At 46.7% G+C, this 21,914-nt stretch overlaps 1 protein-coding gene across 2 annotated transcripts in view; it reads left to right on the forward strand.

Moving 5' to 3' along the window:
* LOC140384458 (alpha-parvin) overlaps positions 1–21,914 on the forward strand; it is a 137,622-nt gene that overhangs the window by 80,114 nt on the left and 35,594 nt on the right. For both annotated transcript variants that reach the window (XM_072466176.1, XM_072466175.1), the window contains exons 5-7: positions 6,013–6,153; positions 19,038–19,153; positions 21,203–21,261. In XM_072466176.1, coding sequence (XP_072322277.1) covers positions 6,013–6,153; positions 19,038–19,153; positions 21,203–21,261 — 316 coding nt within the window. The remainder of the gene's footprint in view (positions 1–6,012; positions 6,154–19,037; positions 19,154–21,202; positions 21,262–21,914) is intronic.

Raw genomic sequence — 21,914 nt, forward strand, 5'->3', positions numbered from 1 at the left:
CTGGTCCTGTGGAATGAGTCAGTAAATGGCTGCCATTTATTTTGTTTCGCTGAAATGGGCACAGTAATAATCTTTATTAGTGTCACAAGTAGGCTTACATTAACACTGCAATGAAGTTACTGTGAGAATCCCCTAGCCGCCACACTCCGGCGCCTGTTCGGGTACACGAAGGAGAATTCGGAATATCCAATTCACCGAACAAGCACGTCTTTTGGGACTTTGTGGGAGGAAACCAGAGCACCCGGAGGAAACCCACGCAGACATGGGGAGAACGTGCAGACTCCGAACAGACAGTGACCCAAGCCGAGAATCGAACCCGGGTCCCTAGGGCGGTGAAGCAACAGTGCTAATGTGTATACATGTTCTTTCTGTCTGCAAAGAACAAGGCCCTGTCTATTAGTATATGTAGCTTCTAGCGCACACACATGCACTACACTACCTGTTTAATTGACGATCTTATTGATTGTCAGCATCATTTTTAGCACACGAGGATTATTTAGCAAATGTTGTCCAATCACAGAATGACATTTAACATTGGAAATTGTTTTTGTTTTGCAACCATGGGCTGGTTTGGTATGGTCTGTACTCTGCCAATTATGTGTAGTGGATGGGATATGCTGTTTGATGTGATCCATCAGTCTTTGGGTGGGGGGTATGGCCTAGCTTCACACTGGCACTGAAATTCATATACCACATTACTCAATTGTGGGATAGACTGTGTCTTTTTGGTTGACCGCAGCATCCTGTTGGTGTTGAATACCACTCATGTTGCTACTGCACAGTGAAACCTATTGTTCATTTTTTATGGATTGTTAATACAGAATTATCTTTATGCTATATATAAAACTTTTTAGGTTTGTTGCACTTCAAGGTGTCAGAATCATGCTGCATGGGAGGTTATGCAACCCACCGAGCTGTGCAGCTCTTTGTAAGAGCTGTTAGTCCCACTCCTCTGCTCTTTCCCAGAGCCATAAAAAAATCCCCTTCCAACTCCCTTTTGAAACTTATTATTGAATCTGTTTCCACCACAGCCCTTTCAGATCGCAACAGCTCTGCGTAAAACAATATTGTCATCACCCCCTCTTTTACCAGTTGTTCGAAAAAAACATTGAAAAAGAAACGGGAGAATGGCAGGCAATTCTTTATGACCTGGAATTTTATAAGCATCTTCCAATCTGCAAATGTCACTTTGCCGAGCAATGATTAAACTCTCACTGAAGCTGTGTCTATTAATGGGAATTGGGTTTCAAGGGACAGGCAGAGCTAAACATTGTTGCATCTTAACAGTGAAAGGATACAATTGTTTGTCACCTACCCTTAGTTTTTGATAAGGATTCAAGATCTCATTACATGGTATCAAGTGGAGATGGAAGGTGAAGCAGGAGGCTGTTCGTTGAAACAATAAACAGTGTAGAAAAATACACACAACTGTTGTTAGTGTCCATACAATCATGCAACACAGGAGACCATTCAGCCCACTCTTTGTGCCTACTCTTTCTTCAACAAATAGTCCTGGTCCAGCCTTCCTTTTCCCCATTACCCTGCACAATTTTTCAAGTATATATCTATTTCCCTTTTGGTCACTTCACAGACCCACTGAAGCCTGGACAGAAGGATCTGTCTAGAGCGCAGTCAGCAATAAATTTGAATTTTGATGTTCGAGAGAGCCAGTAGACTCTGGAAATGGAAGTTCTCTGCTGTCGCTGTCAATGTCCGTGCCAATTAATGTAAAGTCCAGGCTTTCTTTGGATTGTAGGTTTCCAGAGTTTAAGCTATTTCCGACCAGTTGTGCTTTTTTTCCCTCTGGAATCAACGTTTGTCCCATGAGCAAGGAAACCTGAAACACAACTGAATGGAAAATCAATTAGAAACTGTTCTGAATATCACATTGCTTCCTGTCCATCACTTTATGGAGGAGAAATATTGGTTCAGTCTTCTGTCCTGTGTTATTTTTTGTTTCACACAAGTAAGCACATATACCCGGAGGGGGATAGATGGGAGCAGGCAATTTTATAAGTGAACGTCCAACTTAGTCAGAATCCAGCCATTGTGTCTGAGGTTGGGCTTCATTGAGATTGATGTGTACTGCGGTGTCTGCTACCAGTGATGAAGGATTAGTTAATACAAGGCTTCGTTATCATAGAATTTACAGTGCAGAAGGAGGCCATTCGGCCCATCGAGTCTGCACCGACTCTTGGAAAGAGCACCCTACCCAAGGTCAACACCTCCCCCCTATCCCCGTAACCCAGTAACCCCACCCAACACTAAGGGCAATTTTGGACACAAGGGCAATTTATTATGGCCAATCCACCTAACCTGCACATCTTTGGACTGTGGGAGGAAACCCACGCACACACAGGGAGGATGTGCAGACTCCGCACAGACAGTGACCCAAGCTGGAATCTAACCTGGGACCCTGGAGCTGTGAAGCATTTGTGCTATCCACAATGCTACCGTGCTGCCGTGGAGCTTAACTACTATCTGACCTTTTGCTGCTGTGGAGTGTCTTGCTGGGGTCTTTGTGTAAATATCAGCCCTCCAAACGTAAGTGGAGATAAGAGTGAAGCTGAAATGAAGGGTTGACTGAAAAGAAAGATTCTCCTTTCTACAAACCCTATCATGACGTCAGGACATCCCAAAGCATTACAGCGCCGTGGCCTTCTCCAATTATAAGATTCATTCTACAAAGTCGGAAGCTACACAAGTGGGAGATTTGAGGGGTAGGCCAACCCCCTTTTAAGTGGTGTCCATTGGGATTCACTTATCTGGATGTTGCAATTACCCCAAACAACTACATGGGGCCAATTTCCCATAGTTAATTGATCTATTAGGTGGGATCTGACTCGTTGGTCCTCCCTGCCGGTATTATGGCTGGGTAGGATTGCATTGATTAAGACAAATGTGTTGCCTAGATTGTTGGATCCCTTCCAGATGTTGTCAATCTTGCTAGGGTTTTAAATGAGATCCATGGAATGACTAGCTCGTTTATTTAAAATAAAAATAAGTTTTGTTTAAAGTTCACCAAGCTGCAGCTCCCAGGTTGCAGGAGAGGGTCTGGGGGGTCCTGAATGTTAGACTGTACCAACTAGCCTCTCATCTTGGGTTTATAAGAGACTGGGTTAGAAATGACCCCACCTCTATTTGGCACAATATTGAAACGGACCACTTGGTATATCCTTTACAGCTCTTGTTATTTTATGGGGACTTTAGGTCGGGTTCTGCTCGGTGTGAAAATCTTACTATTTTTAGAGCATGGAGAAAGGTCCATTAACTAAAAGGGAGATCTAAACTGACTTCTGCTCTTTCTCCCATCCAGGGCAACCCAGATGTTCCATCAGGTCCTACGGACCATGGATTCAATACTTGGAGAGATAGACACCTTTGTAGGCTGGGAGATATTGGGCTGGATTTTCCGTTGTCGGGATTCTCCGTTACGCCGACAACTCGCCCACGCCTGGGGATTTCCCGACAGTGTTGGGCTGTCCACAATAGGAAACCCCATTGGCTGGCTGACGGGACGGAGAATCCCACTGCTGGTGGGGGCACGCTGTACCGATGGAGAATCCTGCCCATGTTCAGTGCCGCTTCCTTATTGTCCTTTGAGCACTATGTCAACAATTTGACATTCTGAGACACTCCTATTTTTAAGTATCTGCAACTTAAAGACTTTGGGCTGGATTCAATGATTTTGCAGCTATGTCCGGAGCATGTGTTTAGTCTTACGACCAAATAGTCAGCAGAACCCCCGCACCGATTCTCCACCCAGTGTGGGGCTAGCAGCCACGCCACGTAAAGCCCACCAGCAGATATGGACAGAGAATTGCCGGGTCCGTGGCTGCGCATGCGCACGGTGGCCACCCGCGGCAACTGCGCCATACACCATGGCGCTGGCCGCGCGCGGACCCGGCCTGTCCCCCTGTAACTCCATTCATCCCCCCAGCTCCGGCCGAAGCCCGCCCGGCCAGCAGAATGCCCCCCCCCCCCCCCGACTGTGGTGGCGCTGGACACGGTCTGCAACCGCCACACGAGGTCCCCGAAATCTGTGAGCACATGCTTCCGCGCCGTTGGGAAGTCGGCCCATCGGGGGCGGAGTACTGGGGGAGGGCCTCAGGCGATGCCCTGAGCCCGTCCCAATGGCGTGCGGCGTACTCAGCGATTACGCTGTTTTTGAGGGGGCGGAGGCATCTGAAAAACAGCAGCACCCCCCATTTCAGCGTAAAAACGGAATCTCCGGCCAATCGCCAAACGCGATTTCCCTGTCGGCAATCAGAGAATCCCGCCCTTTATCTGTAACAAGACAACTTTGAAACTTGACTCTTCTACTTCCCCGGTGGACTAAATCCTGATTTCTACGGAGCCTAGGAAGTTTTATAATACCTTGTATTCTAGATCCTGTGTTATTACGTTGGGTACCTTGCAGTCTTGGGAAAGAGACTTGGCAACTAATATAGATGAGGAGTCATGGGGTAGCATATGGGACTATGCCAATAAAATTTCAGAAGGCAATAGAACGAAGGAGACTCCATTCAAGATGCTGCATTACTTGCATATCTCAGAGTTTGAGACACAGTTTTGATCCTGCTATATCCCCGTGTGCCTAAAGTAGCTGGTAGACGAGGGTGATTATATATACTATGTAGGGAACTGTGTCAATATTCAATCCTATTAGTCTGGTGCAGTTGAGGAGCTTGAGAGGATATTTTACAGGACCTTAGAATTTGATCCTTTGTTCCTAATTCTGGGTCTTCCAGATAGGAGAATTTTGACGTTGACCAACAAAAGGCTGTATAACTTTTGCAGCTCATAAAAATATTTTCTACTCTTGGATCAGTGACGAGCATCCTCTAATTCAAAGCTGGCGTAAAATAGTCATGGAGTGTATCCCTACAGAATTCTTGATGTCTGTGATTCATTCTAAGTCTGATACATTCAGTACAGTTTATACAAATTTATAGGCTCTGCTTTCTTACCTCCTTCAAGGTTTCCCATGAGTCATATTACACGAATGCGATCTTGCTATACTTAAAAATAAGCAGCGCTATCTTTTTTTAAATTTAAAGTACCCAATTCTTTATGATCCAATTAAGGGGCCATTTAGCATGGCCAGTTCACGTACCCTGCACATTTTTGGGTTGTGGGGTGAGACCCACACAAACACAGAGCGAATGTGCAAACTCCACACAGACAATGACCCAGGGTCAGGATCGAACCCGGGTTCTCAGCGCCGTGAGGCAGCAGTGCTAACCACTGTGCCACCCATATTATCTTATCCTGGTTATGTCCTCTTTCTCATCATTTTCTGATTGATCCAGTGTTAAAACTGGAGGCACCAGTTTGTAAGGATCACTGTTCTGAATTTCTCCTGTCTTCTTACATTTGCAGAAATATTTGTTCTATACTGTACCAGTTGTGCTTTGAAAAAAATTATAAAACTAGTAAAGATGTGTATTGTTTTTTAAACTTCGAGACTCAACTCAACACTCCCCTGGCCAGCCTCCCATCTTCCAAAGTCTATTAGCTTGCCCTCATTCAAAATTCCTGCACCCAGTGACCTAACTCACACTAAGTCCCATTCATCTAACTCCCACTATACTTGTTGACTTAATTAGGCTTCCAGTCCAGCAATGCCTCAATTATAAATTTCTCATCCTTGTTGTCAGTTCTCTGATATGGCCTCTCCATCCCGATCTCCATAATCTTCCGATACCCAGCAACGTTCAACTATCCAAATCTTGGCTATCCCCAAATTTAATTGCTTTGCCATTGGTTGTTGTGCCTTCGGTTGTTTAGCCCCAAAGCCTCTGGCCTTCTCTAATCCGCTCTGCTTCTAATACCTCCTTTAAGACACTTTTTAAAACCTACTCTTTCAATCAGCTTTTGGTGATGTGTTCTAATAGGGATAGGTTTTATTTTTCTTTTGTCTGATTAATGCAAGAATCACCTTGAGATGTTAAGTGTGCTGTATTGGAGTCGAAAGTAACAAATTGGCCTTGTTTCTTCTTCATTGTACAGAGAAACTTGAAGGTGAGAAGCTGAACGTAGCTGAGGTGACGCAGTCGGAAATTGCCCAGAAACAGAAACTGCAGACTGTTCTTGAAAAAATCAATGAAACGCTTAAACTGCCACCCAGAAACATCAAGTGGACGATTGACAGTAAGTTTGATTTTAACAGAGTATAATTAGCATCTCTACAATGAATAACCGTCCTTTGGCTAAGATCTTCCCTGAATAGAATTCACAGCCAATATTTTGAAAAGCAGGAGAGGTCTTGCTCACCTGGCACAATGTTTATCCTTCAACCAACATTACTTGTATGAAAATAAATCTGGTCATTATCACATTGCTTGTGGATGACCCTACTGTGCACAAATTGACGATTGTTTTTCTGACATTACAATAGTGATTATGCTTTAAATGTACATTGGCTTTAAAACTTTGGGGACAGAACAAATGCAAATTCTTTCTCCCCTTGTCCAAATCTTTTATCCTATTAAGACACATAATTGCATGAAATGGGACCCATATAGAGAATTGCAATAAAAACCAGCAGATGCAAGGAGCAAAAGGAAGGGATTTGTATTGCTACGGTGTTTTTCTGGGAACAAATTGGCATCCGCAGTTCAAGTATACCTTCTCATAGTCCAAAATTAGCTCCAGCCTTGTTTTGTTACATTGGATGGAATGCTGCCATTATTGGGATTTAATATTTTTATAATATACATGGTGATTCTTAGCAAAAATGGTGGGTCTCCTAATTGGAGGTAACCTTGTGACGTGGGTCAGTAATTGGTTTAGAGTTAGGAAATGAAGAGGCGGAATAAAGGGAACATTCACTAATACTTGCTACCGGCATGGATGAGGAACAAAGACCACAGGAACAATGGGCAGATTGACCACAGCATTGTGATACAAGCTGCCATTCAAATTCAGTGATCGCAAAGGAATAATTTTCTTAAAATAAATTTAAGAGTACCCAATTCATTTATTTTCCAATTAAGGGGAAATTTAGCGTGACCATTCCACCTACCCTGCACATCTTTGGGTTGTGCAGGTGAGACCCACGCAGACACTGGGAGAATGTGCAAACTCCACACAGAGTGACCCGGGGCCAGGATCGAACCCGGGACTTTGGTGCCATGAGGCAGCTGTGCTAACCACTGCACCACCATGCCGCCTATCACAAAGGAATATGGTAGACGTTGGAGACAGGTTATTTAAAACCTAGCAGTTTGTAATAAGATAGTTAATTATCACCTCAAAGAACCTCCTTGGAAGAATGCAAATAATATGTTACAATTTCATCTCCAGTTTGAGAGCCCAAAACTAGACACACAAATTTAAACAAATCAAAATATGGAGCTGTGAGGAGTAAGTCAGCTGAAGTAGATTGGGAAATTAGATTAGAATATATCATGGTAAATAAGCAATGGCAAACATTGTTAAGATCCCATAGAGATCTGAAAGCATGTAAAAAAAAAAAAAAGAGGAATTAATTCCCAGGATACCAACGGAAAGAAAACCATTGGACAAGATTTCATTTTAAAGTTTTTACTGTAATAAACCGATTAAAATTAACAGAATTCAAACATTAATTATGAAGTGAGGCAAATTTAAATCGGCGATGCACCAAAGTTGCGCCTCACATAGTAACAAGCATACCCAATATTTCCTGCAAAAATGTGAGAGCAAGGGAAATCTCGCAAGCTTTCCGCCTCAGCCTTGGTGCGGTAGGATCTCTCAACTTCCCATCCGCCCCTTTTGGCTCTTGAGCCACATTCACCATTATCCGTATTCCATCCAAAGTATTCGGACATTGTTACTGCCAACAAGGTATACTTCTACAAACCCCCTCTCACTCCAGTCACAACAGTCTTAACGACAACACCCCCAGAGACTCCTATCTCTGATCCTATTAAATGCTCTGGTGGGCTCTGGTACCACTTCAACAGCAGTAATGGTATTGTCTAATCCACAACCCATCATTCTTCTTGTCTTCAGAGTTCTGTCCTTCCCAACTGTATAACACACACAGTTACACAGTCACTGCTGTATTCTCCCAGATCTCCTTCAATACCAGGATCTGTTTGAACACTGCCAAACAGAAAGCTGTTCCATTCAGAGAGAGCCTAGTCTGTTTTCTCTTTCCTCAACTGCCTGCCAAGAAGGCTCAAACACCCCAACACCACTGCAATTAGGGATTTCTATTTACCCATTACTTCTTAACTGTTAATGTCCATGGCATCTCAGCTCACATAGGCATTTCTTGGAATCTAAGCAGGAAATCCCACTTAACCCTCTTTCAAAATACTCCCCAGCATAATTTTGTTATTAAAGGGACATTGCGCAAAACAAAATCCCAGCAGAAGGGGCAACACTGATTCTCAACAAATATACGTTACCTCGAGGAATAAAAAATCCCAAAGAAGTGGTGCAGCCACGGCTAACTAGAGAAATTTTATAGTTCGTGTTAGATTAAAAGAAGAGGCTTACAATATTTGCCAAGAGTAGTAAACCGAAAGATTGGGAGGGTCTTAAAAATCAGTTAGGATTATCAAGAATGTTGATAGAGAGGGAAAAAGTTGAATATGAGAATAAACTAGCAAGAAATATAGAAGGGATTATTGATTGTAAAAATAGATCCCTTATAGCAGAGACGAGAGAAATTATAATGGGGAATAAGGAAATGGCAGGGACATTAACAAATATTTTGTGTCTGTCTTCTAGTTGGAGGCACCAGGAACACACCAAATATTGTGGTGAACCAAGGGTCGAATGAGAGTGAGGAACACAAAGTAATTAGTATAAGTGAAGGTAGCACGGTAGCACAGTGGTCAGCACTGTTGCTTCACAGCGCTAAGTCCAGGGTTCGATTCCTGGCTTGGATCACTGACTGTGCGGAGTCTGCACGTTCTCCCCGTGTCTGCGTGAGTTTCCTCCAGGTGAACGGTTTCCTCCCACAAGTCATGAAAGATGTGCTGTTCGGTGAATTGGACAGTCTGAATTCTCCCTCAGTGTACCCGAACAGGCGCCGGAATGTGGCGACTTTCACAGTAACTTCACTGCAGTGTTAATTATGACACTACTTGTGACACTAATAAAGATTATTAAGATTATTATTATTATTATTATTAAAAGTTACCAGTTCAATGCGAGAAAGTATGAGATCATCCATTTTGGATCTGAGAAGAGCAAATCGGAATATTTTGGGAATGATGAGAGAGGCTGGAAACTGTGGTGGGTAAAGATTTTACTGATCATTAAAAGTTAGAACAGTGGACATACACATCAGCAGACAAATGATAGATAAGTAGGGATGCTGGGCATTTGGGATGAAAGTTCCTGGAATAAATCTAAGCAGAGGTGATAACTTTAACGCACACAGAGCACAGGTGTGCACACAGGTATTTAGAAGTATGCATGCACACTCCGGTACAAGCGTCATACAAGCCTCTTCAAAACCAACTGACTTTGTGTTCTTTGTGCATGGCAGGAGAAAGCAAATAACAATTTTTGAAAATCTGAAACAAAACCACAAACTGCCGCTCTCAGTCAGCTCTTGCAGTTCACGTTCTCGGACTTGGGTCCTGTTGCCAGAATCAATAAATGACTTGAGGCAAATTTTCACATTTTATCTGCCAATCCATGGATCTGCTTTTACATCCAAAATTTTTGGTTCTCATTTTCTTTTGTGAATGCCCTTCACTATAACTATTCCCCTCAGAGTGTGTGTTTATATGTGTTTGCTCCTAGTTAACGTTACATTTCTATACTTCTCATCTCTTGATCGAACTATCCGACTGCCCCTCTCACAAACAGTGGAATAGATTGTGTTGATGTACAGCGCAGGAAAATACCTTGTTGAGGCGGATCTAAAATACATTACCCAGCTATCTTAATACAAGTGGAGCAAGATTTCTTCAGTCACATTCAGCTTCTTGGCTTGTAAATCACGTCTGATTTACACTGAGGGAAGCAATTGGTCAACATACTGGAAAAGCTGACCAGAGATGAATTGTCACATATGGTTAAGCCCTTTTATTCAACAGTTGCCAACTTTATCCTCTACAGAACTTCCTACTTATCGCTGAGGGAATACCGCTTGGCAGGTTGTAGCAAAAATTCATCCCTGATGCTCTTGGATTTATTATAGTCTCTCCCTTTCAATGTTGGCGAGATGGAATTAAGTGTGGAGCCTTCCAACAGCTGGAGTCGGACTCAAACCCAGTCGTCCCGTGTTAATGCCAGCTAGGAAGAGCAGCTGTCACATTCTTCAAGAACCTGGAGGCACTGTGTTGTAGCCAAGCCTTCCATTAGCCATTCTCCTGACTGTAATCTGTCTTAAAGCAGACAAATTTGATTCCTGTAATCTTGCTTCTTGTACAGAGAGATCCAGTTGAGCAGCAAACCAGTCACTGCAGAAGCCACATTTCCACACACTGGCCAATAACGTAACCTTAAAATTGCAGCTAGGCCATTCGGGTGAAGTCAGCAAGCACTTCTTCTCATTGCCTGTGAGGATAAGGGAAGTCTGGAACTCTCCATCCTCCCTTAAAAAAAACTGTCGAGGCTGGGGGAATCATGTAAATTCTGAAACTGAAATTGCTAGATTTTTGTTAGGCAAGAATGACAGGATTCAATTGGGTAAATGGATTAAGATAAAGATTAGCCATTGTTTCTGAGCCTTTTGGCTAAGATCAAGCCCAAGGTGAGGTTCCATGCCTTTTCTTGTCAGTTTGGATCTTGGATGTCTCTCTTGTGGGGACCATGAATTGGCTCCAATTGAATTGTTTTTTGGAGCAAACAATGAGAAGGATTAAGGGTTGCCCTGTCCACTCTGTTCATTGGCTTTGTAACTTTTAAGGATGGTGTCATATCCCCCACGGGGATTATGGTGTGGGAATGATTATCTTCCCATGGTTCTCGCGCAGTATGAGCTGCCCTGCTAAGGGGCAGGGGAATCTCCATTCAGCTATGTATAAAAGGTTGGCCAGTAAGACAACCGTAGAGAGACCCGGTAGGAATCTACTGGGAGTTGTATTTAACAGAACAGTAAATAAACCAGTTCTTTATTCTTACTCGGTGTGCGGGCGGTACGGTGGCGCAGTGGTTAGCACTGCTGCCTCATGGCGCCGAGGACATAGGTTCAATCCCGGCCCCGGGTCATTATCTGTGTGGAGTTTGCACATTCTCCCTGTGTCTGCGTGGGTCTCACTCCCACAACCCAAAGATGTGCAGGGTAGGTGGATTGGCCACACTAAATTGCCCCTTAATTGGGGGAACAAAATTCTTACTCAGTGTGGACCCCACGTGTCCTTATTAAAGATTAGATTTTAAGATACAAATTAGCCAAGATCCAGTCGAATAATAGCATATGCTGAAGGGGCAGAATGGCCTCCTCCTGTTCCTATGTTCCATGCCAGGTCTCCACTTCTCTCCTGGAAACTGTTGGGCAGATTTATTAAGTTGCCCTTATTCCATTCGCTTTCAACTGCCCAACATGGTATCATAGAATTTACAGTGCAGAAGGATGCCATACGGCCCATCGAGTCTGTACCGGCCCTTACAAAGAGCACCCTACTGAAGCCCACATATCTACCCTATCCCAGTAACCCCCACTTAACATTTTTTTGACACTGATTTAGCATGGCCAATCCACCTAACCCGCACATCTTTGGACTGTGGGAGGAAACCGGAACAAGACAGTGACCCAGCCGGGAATCGAACCTGGGGCCCTGGAGCTGTGAAGCAACTGTGCTAACCACTATGCTACCGTGCTGCCCACGGTATCGAGAAGATCAAGTTGTTCATTTGAGAAGCTTTCATGGCTATGTGGACAGAACATGGGGGGGACACAAATGAGATAGCTCCTTAAGGTACTGACACAGGCATAATGGGCTGAATGACCTCCTCCTGTGCTGTTGCAGGGAAAAGTGCACTTGTGTAGGTAAATGGCAGAACCATACTAGATTGTAGAGAAAGTTTTGTTTAATTGAGTGGACTGCAATTTTTTTCTTTAATCATCACAGGCAAGGCCAGCATTTGGCGACTATTTCTTTTTTTTTTTAATAATATTTTATTGAAAATTTTTGGTCAACCAACACAGTACATTGTGCATCCTTTACACAACATTGTAACAATACAGATAATAATGACCTTTTTAAATTTAAACAAAAACAACAACAAATAAATAAATATTAAATAACAAAAAATAAAAACTAGCCCTAATTGGCAACTGCCTTGTCTCAGGCCCCCCCCCCCCCCCCCCCAAGTCCTGGGCCGCTGCTGCTGCCTTCTTTGTTCTCCCCTATCTATCTTTCCGCAAGATATTCGACGAACGGTTGCCACCGCCTAGTAAACCCTTGAGCCGACCCCCTTAGGACGAACTTAATCCGCTCTAACTTTATGAACCCCGCCATATCATTTATCCAGGTCTCCACCCCCGGGGGCTTGGCTTCTTTCCACATTAGCAATATTCTGCGCCGGGCTACTAGGGACGCAAAGGCCAAAACATCGGCCTCTTTCGCCTCCTGCACTCCCGGCTCTTGTGCAACCCCAAATATAGCCAACCCCCAGCTTGGTTCGACCCGGACTCCTACTACTTTCGAAAGCACCTTTGTCACCCCCATCCAAAACCCCTGTAGTGCCGGGCATGACCAAAACATATGGGTATGATTCGCTGGGCTTCTCGAGCACCTCGCACACCTATCCTCCACCCCAAAAAATTTACTGAGCCGTGTTCCAGTCATATGTGCCCTGTGTAATACCTTAAACTGAATCAGGCTTAGCCTGGCGCACGAGGACGACGAGTTTACCCTGTTTAGGGCATCTGCCCACATCCCCTCCTCAATCTCCTCCCCTAGCTCTTCTTCCCATTTCCCTTTTAGTTCGTCCATCATAGTCTCCCCTTCGTCTCTCATTTCCCTATATATATCCGACACCTTACCGTCCCCCACCCATTTCTTTGAGATGACTCTGTCCTGCACCTCTTGTGTCGGGAGCTGCGGGAATTCCCTCACCTGTTGCCTCGCAAAAGCCCTCAATTGCATGTACCTGAATGCATTCCCTTGGGGCAACCCATATTTCTCGGTCAGCGCTCCCAGACTCGCAAACTTCCCATCCACAAATAGATCTTTCAATTGCGTTATACCTGCTCTTTGCCACATTCCATATCCCCCATCCATTCCCCCCGGGGCAAACCTATGGTTGTTTCTTATCGGGGACCCCCCCCAGTGCTCCGGTCTTTCCCCTATGTCGTCTCCACTGTCCCCAAATCTTCAGTGTAGCTACCACCACCGGACTCGTGGTATAGTTCCTTGGTGAGAACGGCAATGGGGCTGTCACCATAGCCCGCAGGCTGGTCCCCCTACAGGACGCCCTCTCTAATCTCTTCCACGCCGCTCCTTCCTCCTCTCCCATCCACTTACTCACCATTGAAATATTAGCGGCCCAATAATACTCACTTAGGCTCGGTAGTGCCAGCCCCCCCCTATCCCTACTACGCTGTAAGAATCCCTTCCTCACTCTCGGAGTCTTCCCGGCCCAAACAAAACCCATGATACTCTTTTCTATCCTTTTGAAAAAAGCCTTCGTGATCACCACCGGGAGACACTGAAACACAAAGAGGAATCTCGGGAGGACCACCATCTTAACCGCCTGCACCCTCTCTGCCATTGACAATGCTACCATATCCCATCTCTTGAAATCTTCCTCCATCTGTTCCACCAACCGCGTCAAATTTAGCCTGTGCAATGTGCCCCAATTCTTAGCTATCTGGATCCCCAGGTAACGAAAGTCTCTTGTTACCTTCCTCAACGGTAGGTCTTCTATTTCTCTACTCTGCTCCCCTGGATGCACCACAAACAGCTCACTCTTCCCCATGTTCAATTTATACCCTGAAAAATCCCCAAACTCCCCAAGTATCCGCATTATTTCTGGCATCCCCTCCGCTGGATCCGCCACATATAGTAGCAGATCATCCGCATATAAAGATACCCGGTGTTCTTCTCCTCCCCTAAGTATTCCCCTCCATCCCTTGGAACCTCTCAGCGCTATCGCCAGGGGCTCAATCGCCAGTGCAAACAGTAATGGGGACAGAGGACATCCCTGCCTTGTCCCTCTATGGAGCCGAAAATATGCCGATCCCCGTCCATTCGTGACCACACTCGCCACTGGGGCCCTATACAACAGCTGCACCCATCTAACACACCCCTCTCCGAACCCAAATCTCCTCAACACCTCCCACAGATAATCCCACTCCACTCTATCAAATGCTTTCTCGGCATCCATCGCCACTACTATCTCCGTTTCACCCTCTGGTGGGGCCATCATCATTACCCCTAACAACCTCCGTATGTTCGTGTTCAGCTGTCTCCCCTTCACAAACCCAGTTTGGTCCTCATGAACCACCCCCGGGACACATTCCTCTATTCTCATTGCCATTACCTTGGCCAAGACCTTGGCATCTACATTGAGGAGGGAGATTGGTCTGTAGGACCCGCATTGTAGCGGATCCTTTTCCTTCTTTAAAAGAAGCGATATCGTTGCTTCTGACATAGTCGGGGGCAGTTGTCCCCTTTCCTTTGCCTCGTTAAAGGTCCTCGTCAGTAGCGGGGCGAGCAAGTCCAAATATTTTCTGTAAAATTCAACTGGGAATCCGTCCGGTCCCGGGGCCTTTCCCGTCTGCATGTTCCTAATTCCTTTCACCACTTCTTCTACCGTGATCTGTGCTCCCAATCCCATCCTTTCCTGCTCTTCCACCTTGGGAATTTCCAGCCGATCCAAAAACTCCATCATTCTCTCCCTCCCATCCGGGGGTTGAGCTTCATACAATTTTTTATAAAATGTCTTAAACACTTCATTCACTCTCTCCGCTCCCCGCTCCGTCTCTCCATCTTCGTCTCTCACCCCCCCTATTTCCCTCGCTGCTCCCCTTTTCCTCAATTGGTGTGCCAGCAATCTGCTCGCCTTCTCTCCATATTCATACTGTACACCCTGCGCCTTCCTCCATTGTGCCTCTGCAGTGCCTGTGGTCAGCAAGTCAAATTCCACATGCAGCCTTTGCCTTTCCCTATACAGTCCCTCCTCCGGTGCTTCCGCATACTGTCTGTCCACCCTCAAAAGTTCTTGCAACAACCGCTCCCGTTCCTTACTCTCCTGCTTCCCTTTATGTGTCCTTATTGATATCAGCTCCCCCCTAACCACCGCCTTCAACGCCTCCCAGACCACTCCCACCTGAACCTCCCCTTTGTCATTGAGTTCCAAGTACTTTTCAATGCATCCCCTCACCCTTAAGCACACCCCCTCATCCGCCATTAGTCCCATGTCCATTCTCCAGGGTGGACGCCCTCTTGTTTCCTCCCCTATCTCCAAGTCTACCCAATGTGGGGCATGATCCGAAATGGCTATAGCCGTATATTCCGTTCCCCTCACCCTCGGGATCAATGCCCTACCCAACACAAAAAAGTCTATGCGTGAATAGACTTTATGGACATAGGAGAAAAACGAGAACTCCTTACTCCTAGGTCTACTGAATCTCCACGGGTCCACCCCTCCCATCTGCTCCATAAAATCCTTAAGCACCTTGGCTGCTGCCGGCCTCCTACCAGTCCTGGACTTCGACCTATCCAGCCTTGGTTCCAACACCGTGTTAAAGTCTCCCCCCATTATCAGCTTTCCGGTCTCTAGGTCTGGGATGCGTCCTAGCATTCGCCTCATAAAATTGGCATCGTCCCAATTCGGGGCATACACGTTTACCAACACCACCATCTCTCCCTGTAATTTGCCACTCACCATCACGTATCTGCCCCCGTTATCCGCCACTATAGTCTTTGCCTCGAACATTACCCGCTTCCCCACTAATATAGCCACCCCCCTGTTTTTCGCATCCAGCCCCGAATGGAACACCTGCCCTACCCATCCTTTGCGCAACCTAACCTGATCTATCAGTTTCAGGTGCGTTTCCTGTAACATGGCCACATCTGCTTTAAGTTTCTTAAGGTGTGCGAGTACTCGTGCCCTCTTTATCGGCCCGTTAAGCCCCCTCACGTTCCACGTGATCAGCCGAGTTGGGGGGCTTCCCACCCCCCCCCTTGCCGGTTAGCCATCATCTTTTTCCAGCTTCTCGCCCAGTTCCCACGCAGCTGTATTTCTCCCAGACGGTGCCCCCCCGCCCATCCTTTCCCGTACCCACTCCCCCCTTTCCCCAGCAGCAGCAACCCAGTAATTCCCCCCTCCCCCCCCCCCCCCCCCCCGCTAGACCCCCCGCTAGCGTAATTACTCCCCCCATGTTGCTCCCAGAAGTCAGCAAACTCTGGCTGACCTCGGCTTCCCCCCGTGATCACGGCTCGCCCCGTGCGGCGCCCCCTCCTTCCTGCTTCTCTATTCCCGCCATAATTATCATAGCGCGGGAACCAAGCCCGTGCCTCTCCCTCGGCCCCGCCTCCCATGGCCAACGCCCCATCTCCGCTCCCTCCCCACCTCCCCCCATCACCACCTGTGGGAGAAAGAAAAGTTACCATACCGCAGGATTAATCATACAATCCCTCTTCGCCCCCCCCCCCCACTCGTCCCACCACTTTGTCCAAACGTTCATTTTCGTAGTCCAATCATTCCAATTTTTCTTCTACAATAAAAGTCCACGCTTCATCCGCCGTCTCAAAGTAGTGGTGCCTCCCTTGATATGTGACCCACAGTCTTGCCGGTTGCAGCATTCCAAACTTTATCTTTTTTTTGTGAAGTACCGCTTTGGCCCGATTAAAGCTCGCCCTCCTTCTCGCCACCTCCGCACTCCAATCTTGATAGACGCGGATCACCGCGTTCTCCCATTTACTACACCGAGTTTTCTTCGCCCATCTAAGGACCATTTCTCTATCCTTAAAACGGAGAAATCTCACCACTATGGCTCTGGGAGCTTCTCCTGCTCTCGATCCTCGCACCATAACTCGGTATGCTCCCTCCATCTCCAACGGACCCGTCGGGGCCTCCACTCCCATTAACGAGTGCAGCATCGTGCTCACATATGCCCCGACGTCCGCCCCCTCCACACCTTCAGGAAGGCCAAGAATCCTCAAGTTGTTCCTCCTTGCGTTATTTTCCAGTGCCTCCAACCTCTCCACAGATCGTTTCTGGTGTGCCTCCTGTATCTCCGACTTCACCACCAGGCCCTGTATATCGTTTTCATTCTCTGCTGCTTTCGCCTTCACGACCCGAAGCTCCTGCTCCTGGGTCTTTTGTTCCTCTTTCAGCCCTTCAATCGCCTGTAATATCGGGGCCAACAACTCTTTCTTCATTTCCTTTTTTATCTCCTCCACGCAGCGTTTCAAAAACTCTTGTTGTTCAGGGCCCCATATGAAACTGCCACCTTCCGACGCCATCTTGGTTTCTGCTTGCCTTCCTTGCCGTTGTTCCAAAGGATCCGCTGCAATCCGGCCACTTTCCTCTCCTTTTTCCATCCGTGTCCAGGGGGAACACCCTTCTGGTTTACCGCACGGTGTTTTCAGCCGTTAAAATTGCCGTTGGGGCTCCTATCAAGAGCCCAAAAGTCCGTTTCACAGGGAGCTGCCGAAACGTGCGACTCAGCTGGTCATCGCCGCACCCGGAAGTCCCTGTTATTTGGCGACTATTTCTAATTGACCTTGCACTGAGTGGCTTGCTAGGACATTGCAGAGGGCAGTTAAGAATCAACCACATTGCTATGCATCTGGAGTTACATGTAAGCCAGACTGAGTATGAATGACAGATTTCCTTCCCTAAAGCACATAAGTAAACCATGTAGATTTTTACAACATTCAGTGATCGTTTCATGGTCCCCATCACTGAGACTCTAAATTCCAGATTTATCAATTGAATTTGAATTCCACTAGCTGCCGTAGTGGGATTTGAACCCATATCCACATGGTATTTGTCTGGGCCTCTGGATTACTAGTTCAGTGACAAGACCACTATGCCGCAATCTGCCTTTCAAATCATTGCAATGAATTTCTTAAAGGAAGAAAAAGGACATGCATTTCTACAGCCCATATGCCAACTTAAGACATTTACTTTTGTAATGTAGAAAGCACAGCAACCAATTTGCACATAACAAACTCAACAAATAATTTGCCAGGACATGAGGGAAATTTCACCTGTGCTGCTTCTAATAGTGCTGAGAGACCTTTGCATCTACCTGAGGTGGAACAAGGGGCTTTGGTTTAAAGTCTATTCTGAAAAGACAGCCATTCTGACTGGCAGTGTCAGTCTCGATTTTGTGCTCAGATCTTTGGAGTGGGACTTGAACTCACAAATGTCTGACTCCGAGGCGAGGGTGCTAACCATTTGAGGTGTGTGACACTTCTCCAGTTACTTTCAAGAAGGTCCTAGCCATTTCCGATAAATGGGTTCACCTTTCTCAAGTAGTAGGCAAGTAATTTCACAGGGACCTGCTGGTTTAATTAGTTACTAAAATCACGCTGCATAATTTCAACATATCTGCTATTGAGCAGGTCATTCCTCCTGCACAAATTGGAGAAAAGAAAACTTTATTCGTTCATGAGATGAGGGCGTCGCTGGCTGGGCCAGCATTTATTGCCCATCCCTCAGGGTATTTAAGAGTCTGGAGTCACGTGTAGGCCAGACCAGGTATGGATGACAGATTTCCTTCCCTAAGGGAGATTAGTGAACCAGATGGGTTGTCAGGACAATCGACACGGATTTCATGGACATCATTAGTTCTTTTTAAATTCCAGATTTTTTTAATTGATTTAAAATTCCATCATCTGCTCTGGTGGGATTCAAACCCGAACATTGCCCTGAGTCTCTGAATTATTAGTCCAGTGACAATACCATTAGGTCACTCCCTCCCCTAAGATTTTATTTGCCTGATCCTGGATCCGAGCATCTTTCGACTCTGTGTATGTTTTTCCATCTGGTCACATGCTTGAGTGTGAAAAAGTTGCTCTTGTTGTTTGACATTGAAGTGTTGACCAACGTTTTGTAGTGTACTTTATTGAGGCACAGTGTGAGATGGGATGCTATTAACTTGTGTCTTTGTGGTTTTTGAGATGTTCATATGAAGAGTCTGGTGGCCATTCTCCACCTGTTGGTTGCGGTTTCCCAATACTTCAGGGCACCGATTCGACTCCCAGATCACGTCTCTGTTCAAGTGGTGGTTGTCCAGGTAAATGACTACAAGAAAATAAATCTCTGGAAATGTCACGTTTAATATTGGTGTACAATTGACTGGGAATTTTCTGGGACAGTGTGAAAATGAGATAACTATTAGGCTCAAAAGCTGGCAAAAGCAGAAAACGTCTGGAAATGAGCCAACCGCCCGCTAGATAACATGAATCAAGTGATCAGTCAAATGCCAGAAGCTGCGTTTGCCAAATGTTCAATCAGTACTGCAACATACACATTTTAATCCATGTGAAAATGTGTATCAAAGGCTAAAATGCAAAAGATTTGCAGGTGACACTTCTTTAATAAAAACAACATGAACAATATTTAGCATAGTAAAACATCCAAAGGCACTTTACAGGACATGGAACATTTGCCACTGAGCCACCAGAGGAAATATTTGGACAGGTGGCCGAAAGTTTTAGTGAAGAGGGAGGTTTTAAAGAGTGTCTTAAAGGAGGAGAGGGCGAGGGGAGAGGTTTAGACATGGGGCGGGATTCTCCACTCCCACGCCGAAGTGGCCGCGCCATAGTGAACGCCGTCGAGGTTCACGACGGCGCGGAACGGCCCCGGTCCCGACCGATTCAGGCCCTGACAATGGGCCAGTATCGGGGCCGAGTCATCTACCCGCGCCAGGCCTTGTCGCCCGGGTAAAAGCAGCGCCGCATAGATGACGCGGCCGGCGCCGCATAACGGACGTCATGCGTGGTTGCCGTCCTGTCCAAATCCGCCCCGCAAGAAGATGGGGGACGGATCTTGCGGGGCCGCGGAAGGAAGGAGGTCCTCCTTCAGAGAGGACGGCCCGACGATCGGTGGGCACCGATCGCGGGCCACCCCACATTGCAGGTGAAGCCCTGTGCAGGATCCCCCCTCGCCCCCCCACAGGCCGCCCCCCCCCCCCCAGCGTTTATGCACCACCCACGACTGCAGCGACCAGGTGTGGACGGCGCCGGTGGGAACCCGCCGTTTTGGCCTGGCCGCTCGGCCCATCCGGGCCTCAGACTAGCGGGGGTGCCGGAGAATCGCCATTTTGGGTGTCTCCGGCGATTCTCTGGCCTGCGGCCCGCGAACTTGACCGGGCCGTTCCCGCCGCTTGGGAGAATCGCGGGAGGCCGTCGGACCGGCGTCCCCGGAAATTTTGGCGGCCCAGGCGATTCTCCCAACCGGCGTGGGAGTGGAGAATCGCGCCCATGGAGTTCCCAGTGTTTTGGGTCCAGTCAGCTGAAGGAACGACCACCAAGGAAGTGAGGGATGTATAAGAGGCCGGAATTGGAGAAACGCAGAGTTCGAATTATAGAGTCAAAAGGCACTGAGGAGGCCTGTGCTGTCTCTTGGAAAAGAGCTAACCAGTTAGTCTCACTCACCAGCTTTTTCCCCCTAACCCTGCAAATGAGCCCCCAACCAATCACCTTTTGAAATGTCCATGAGTCTGCTCCTTTTAGGCAGTGCATTCCAACTCTTAACAGCCCTCTCTAAGAGAAGGTTTCTCCTTACTTTCCCTCTAGTTCCAATTATTTTCAATCTGTGATGTTTGACCACTGACTCATTTGCCTGAGGGGTATAGTTTCTCCCCACTTACTTTATTTTTATATCTCTTTTAGGTCCCGTCCCCCTTCCCCCCCCCCCCCCGTCCCCCGGTCCTCCTCTGCTCTAAGGAGAACAACCCCAGCTTCTCCAGTCTCCCTTCCCTGGTCCCATTCTAGGAAATCTCTGCACCTTCTCCTTGCTGAAGTGCGGTGTCCCAGTCGGGTGGGTGATGTAGGGCTGAAGGAGGTAACGGGTAGGGAAGGATGCACAGGGAGAGATGGGAGTAGGCGTGAGTTATGGGTGGCAGAGTTTTTGGTGGACCACAGTTTGTGGAGGGTGAATGAAGAGAGAGTGCATTGGCATGATCAGGTGGTCAAGACAGTATGGCTGGGGGTTAACTCGGTGCTTTACAGGATACCAAGTTTCATTTTAACTTGCATTGCTAGCTATATGGAAAACAAAGAGAAGCAGCTGATTTTTTTTTTCAAGGATTCACTTCTTGAAATTTCTTCCTTTCCCACAGAAAAGAGAGGGAATTCTGCAGTCTCGGCATATCCAAGAGGAAATCACTGGCAACACCGAGTATGTAAATGCAGTTGTTCTTCAGCCACTCTGTAATCGAACACCAATGTCAGGGGCTTGAAACTTGATTGCTACTCTGTTTTGTTAACTGCGCAAGGAGCTCAGCAGTTTCTGCAGCAGCCAAGGAAAATAGAACTGCCAGTATTCGAAACCTCACAGTAAATCAAAACACCTCCTGAAAGGAAAGCTGCTGAGAATGGATGTTTTGAAAGGTTTTCAGTAATTCCCAGAGAGAAAAAAAACCTGTTCCAGGAGCACTTTAGCAGGGTATTTTTAGGTTGTCTCTCAGTTTGCTTCCTCCCCACCCCTGTCTCACCGAATGATCGTAAAAGGGGAAGCGCGTTCTCCTCACAAACAGGAGTTGGTTTATTTCAGTTGCGTTGATTTAAAATGCAGAGCTCGTTCTTGATTTCTCTGTCGCTGGCTTGAGCCAGCATAAACCCCAGGCCGAGGGAAAGAATTTGGCGGTGACCTGCTTTCTCATGCCGCTGCAGTTCTTGTGGTGCAGGTACGCCCACAGTGCTGTTAGAGAGGGGGTTCCAGAATCTTGATCGACAGATGAAGAAGGAGTCACGATATATCTGCAAGATGCATGTTTAGTGCCGCTGGTAGACATTAGCCAGCCACTAATGTTACAACCTCTGTTGTAAGCT

Source organism: Scyliorhinus torazame, chromosome 10, assembly GCF_047496885.1.
Source record: "Scyliorhinus torazame isolate Kashiwa2021f chromosome 10, sScyTor2.1, whole genome shotgun sequence".
Lineage (NCBI taxonomy): Eukaryota > Metazoa > Chordata > Chondrichthyes > Carcharhiniformes > Scyliorhinidae > Scyliorhinus > Scyliorhinus torazame.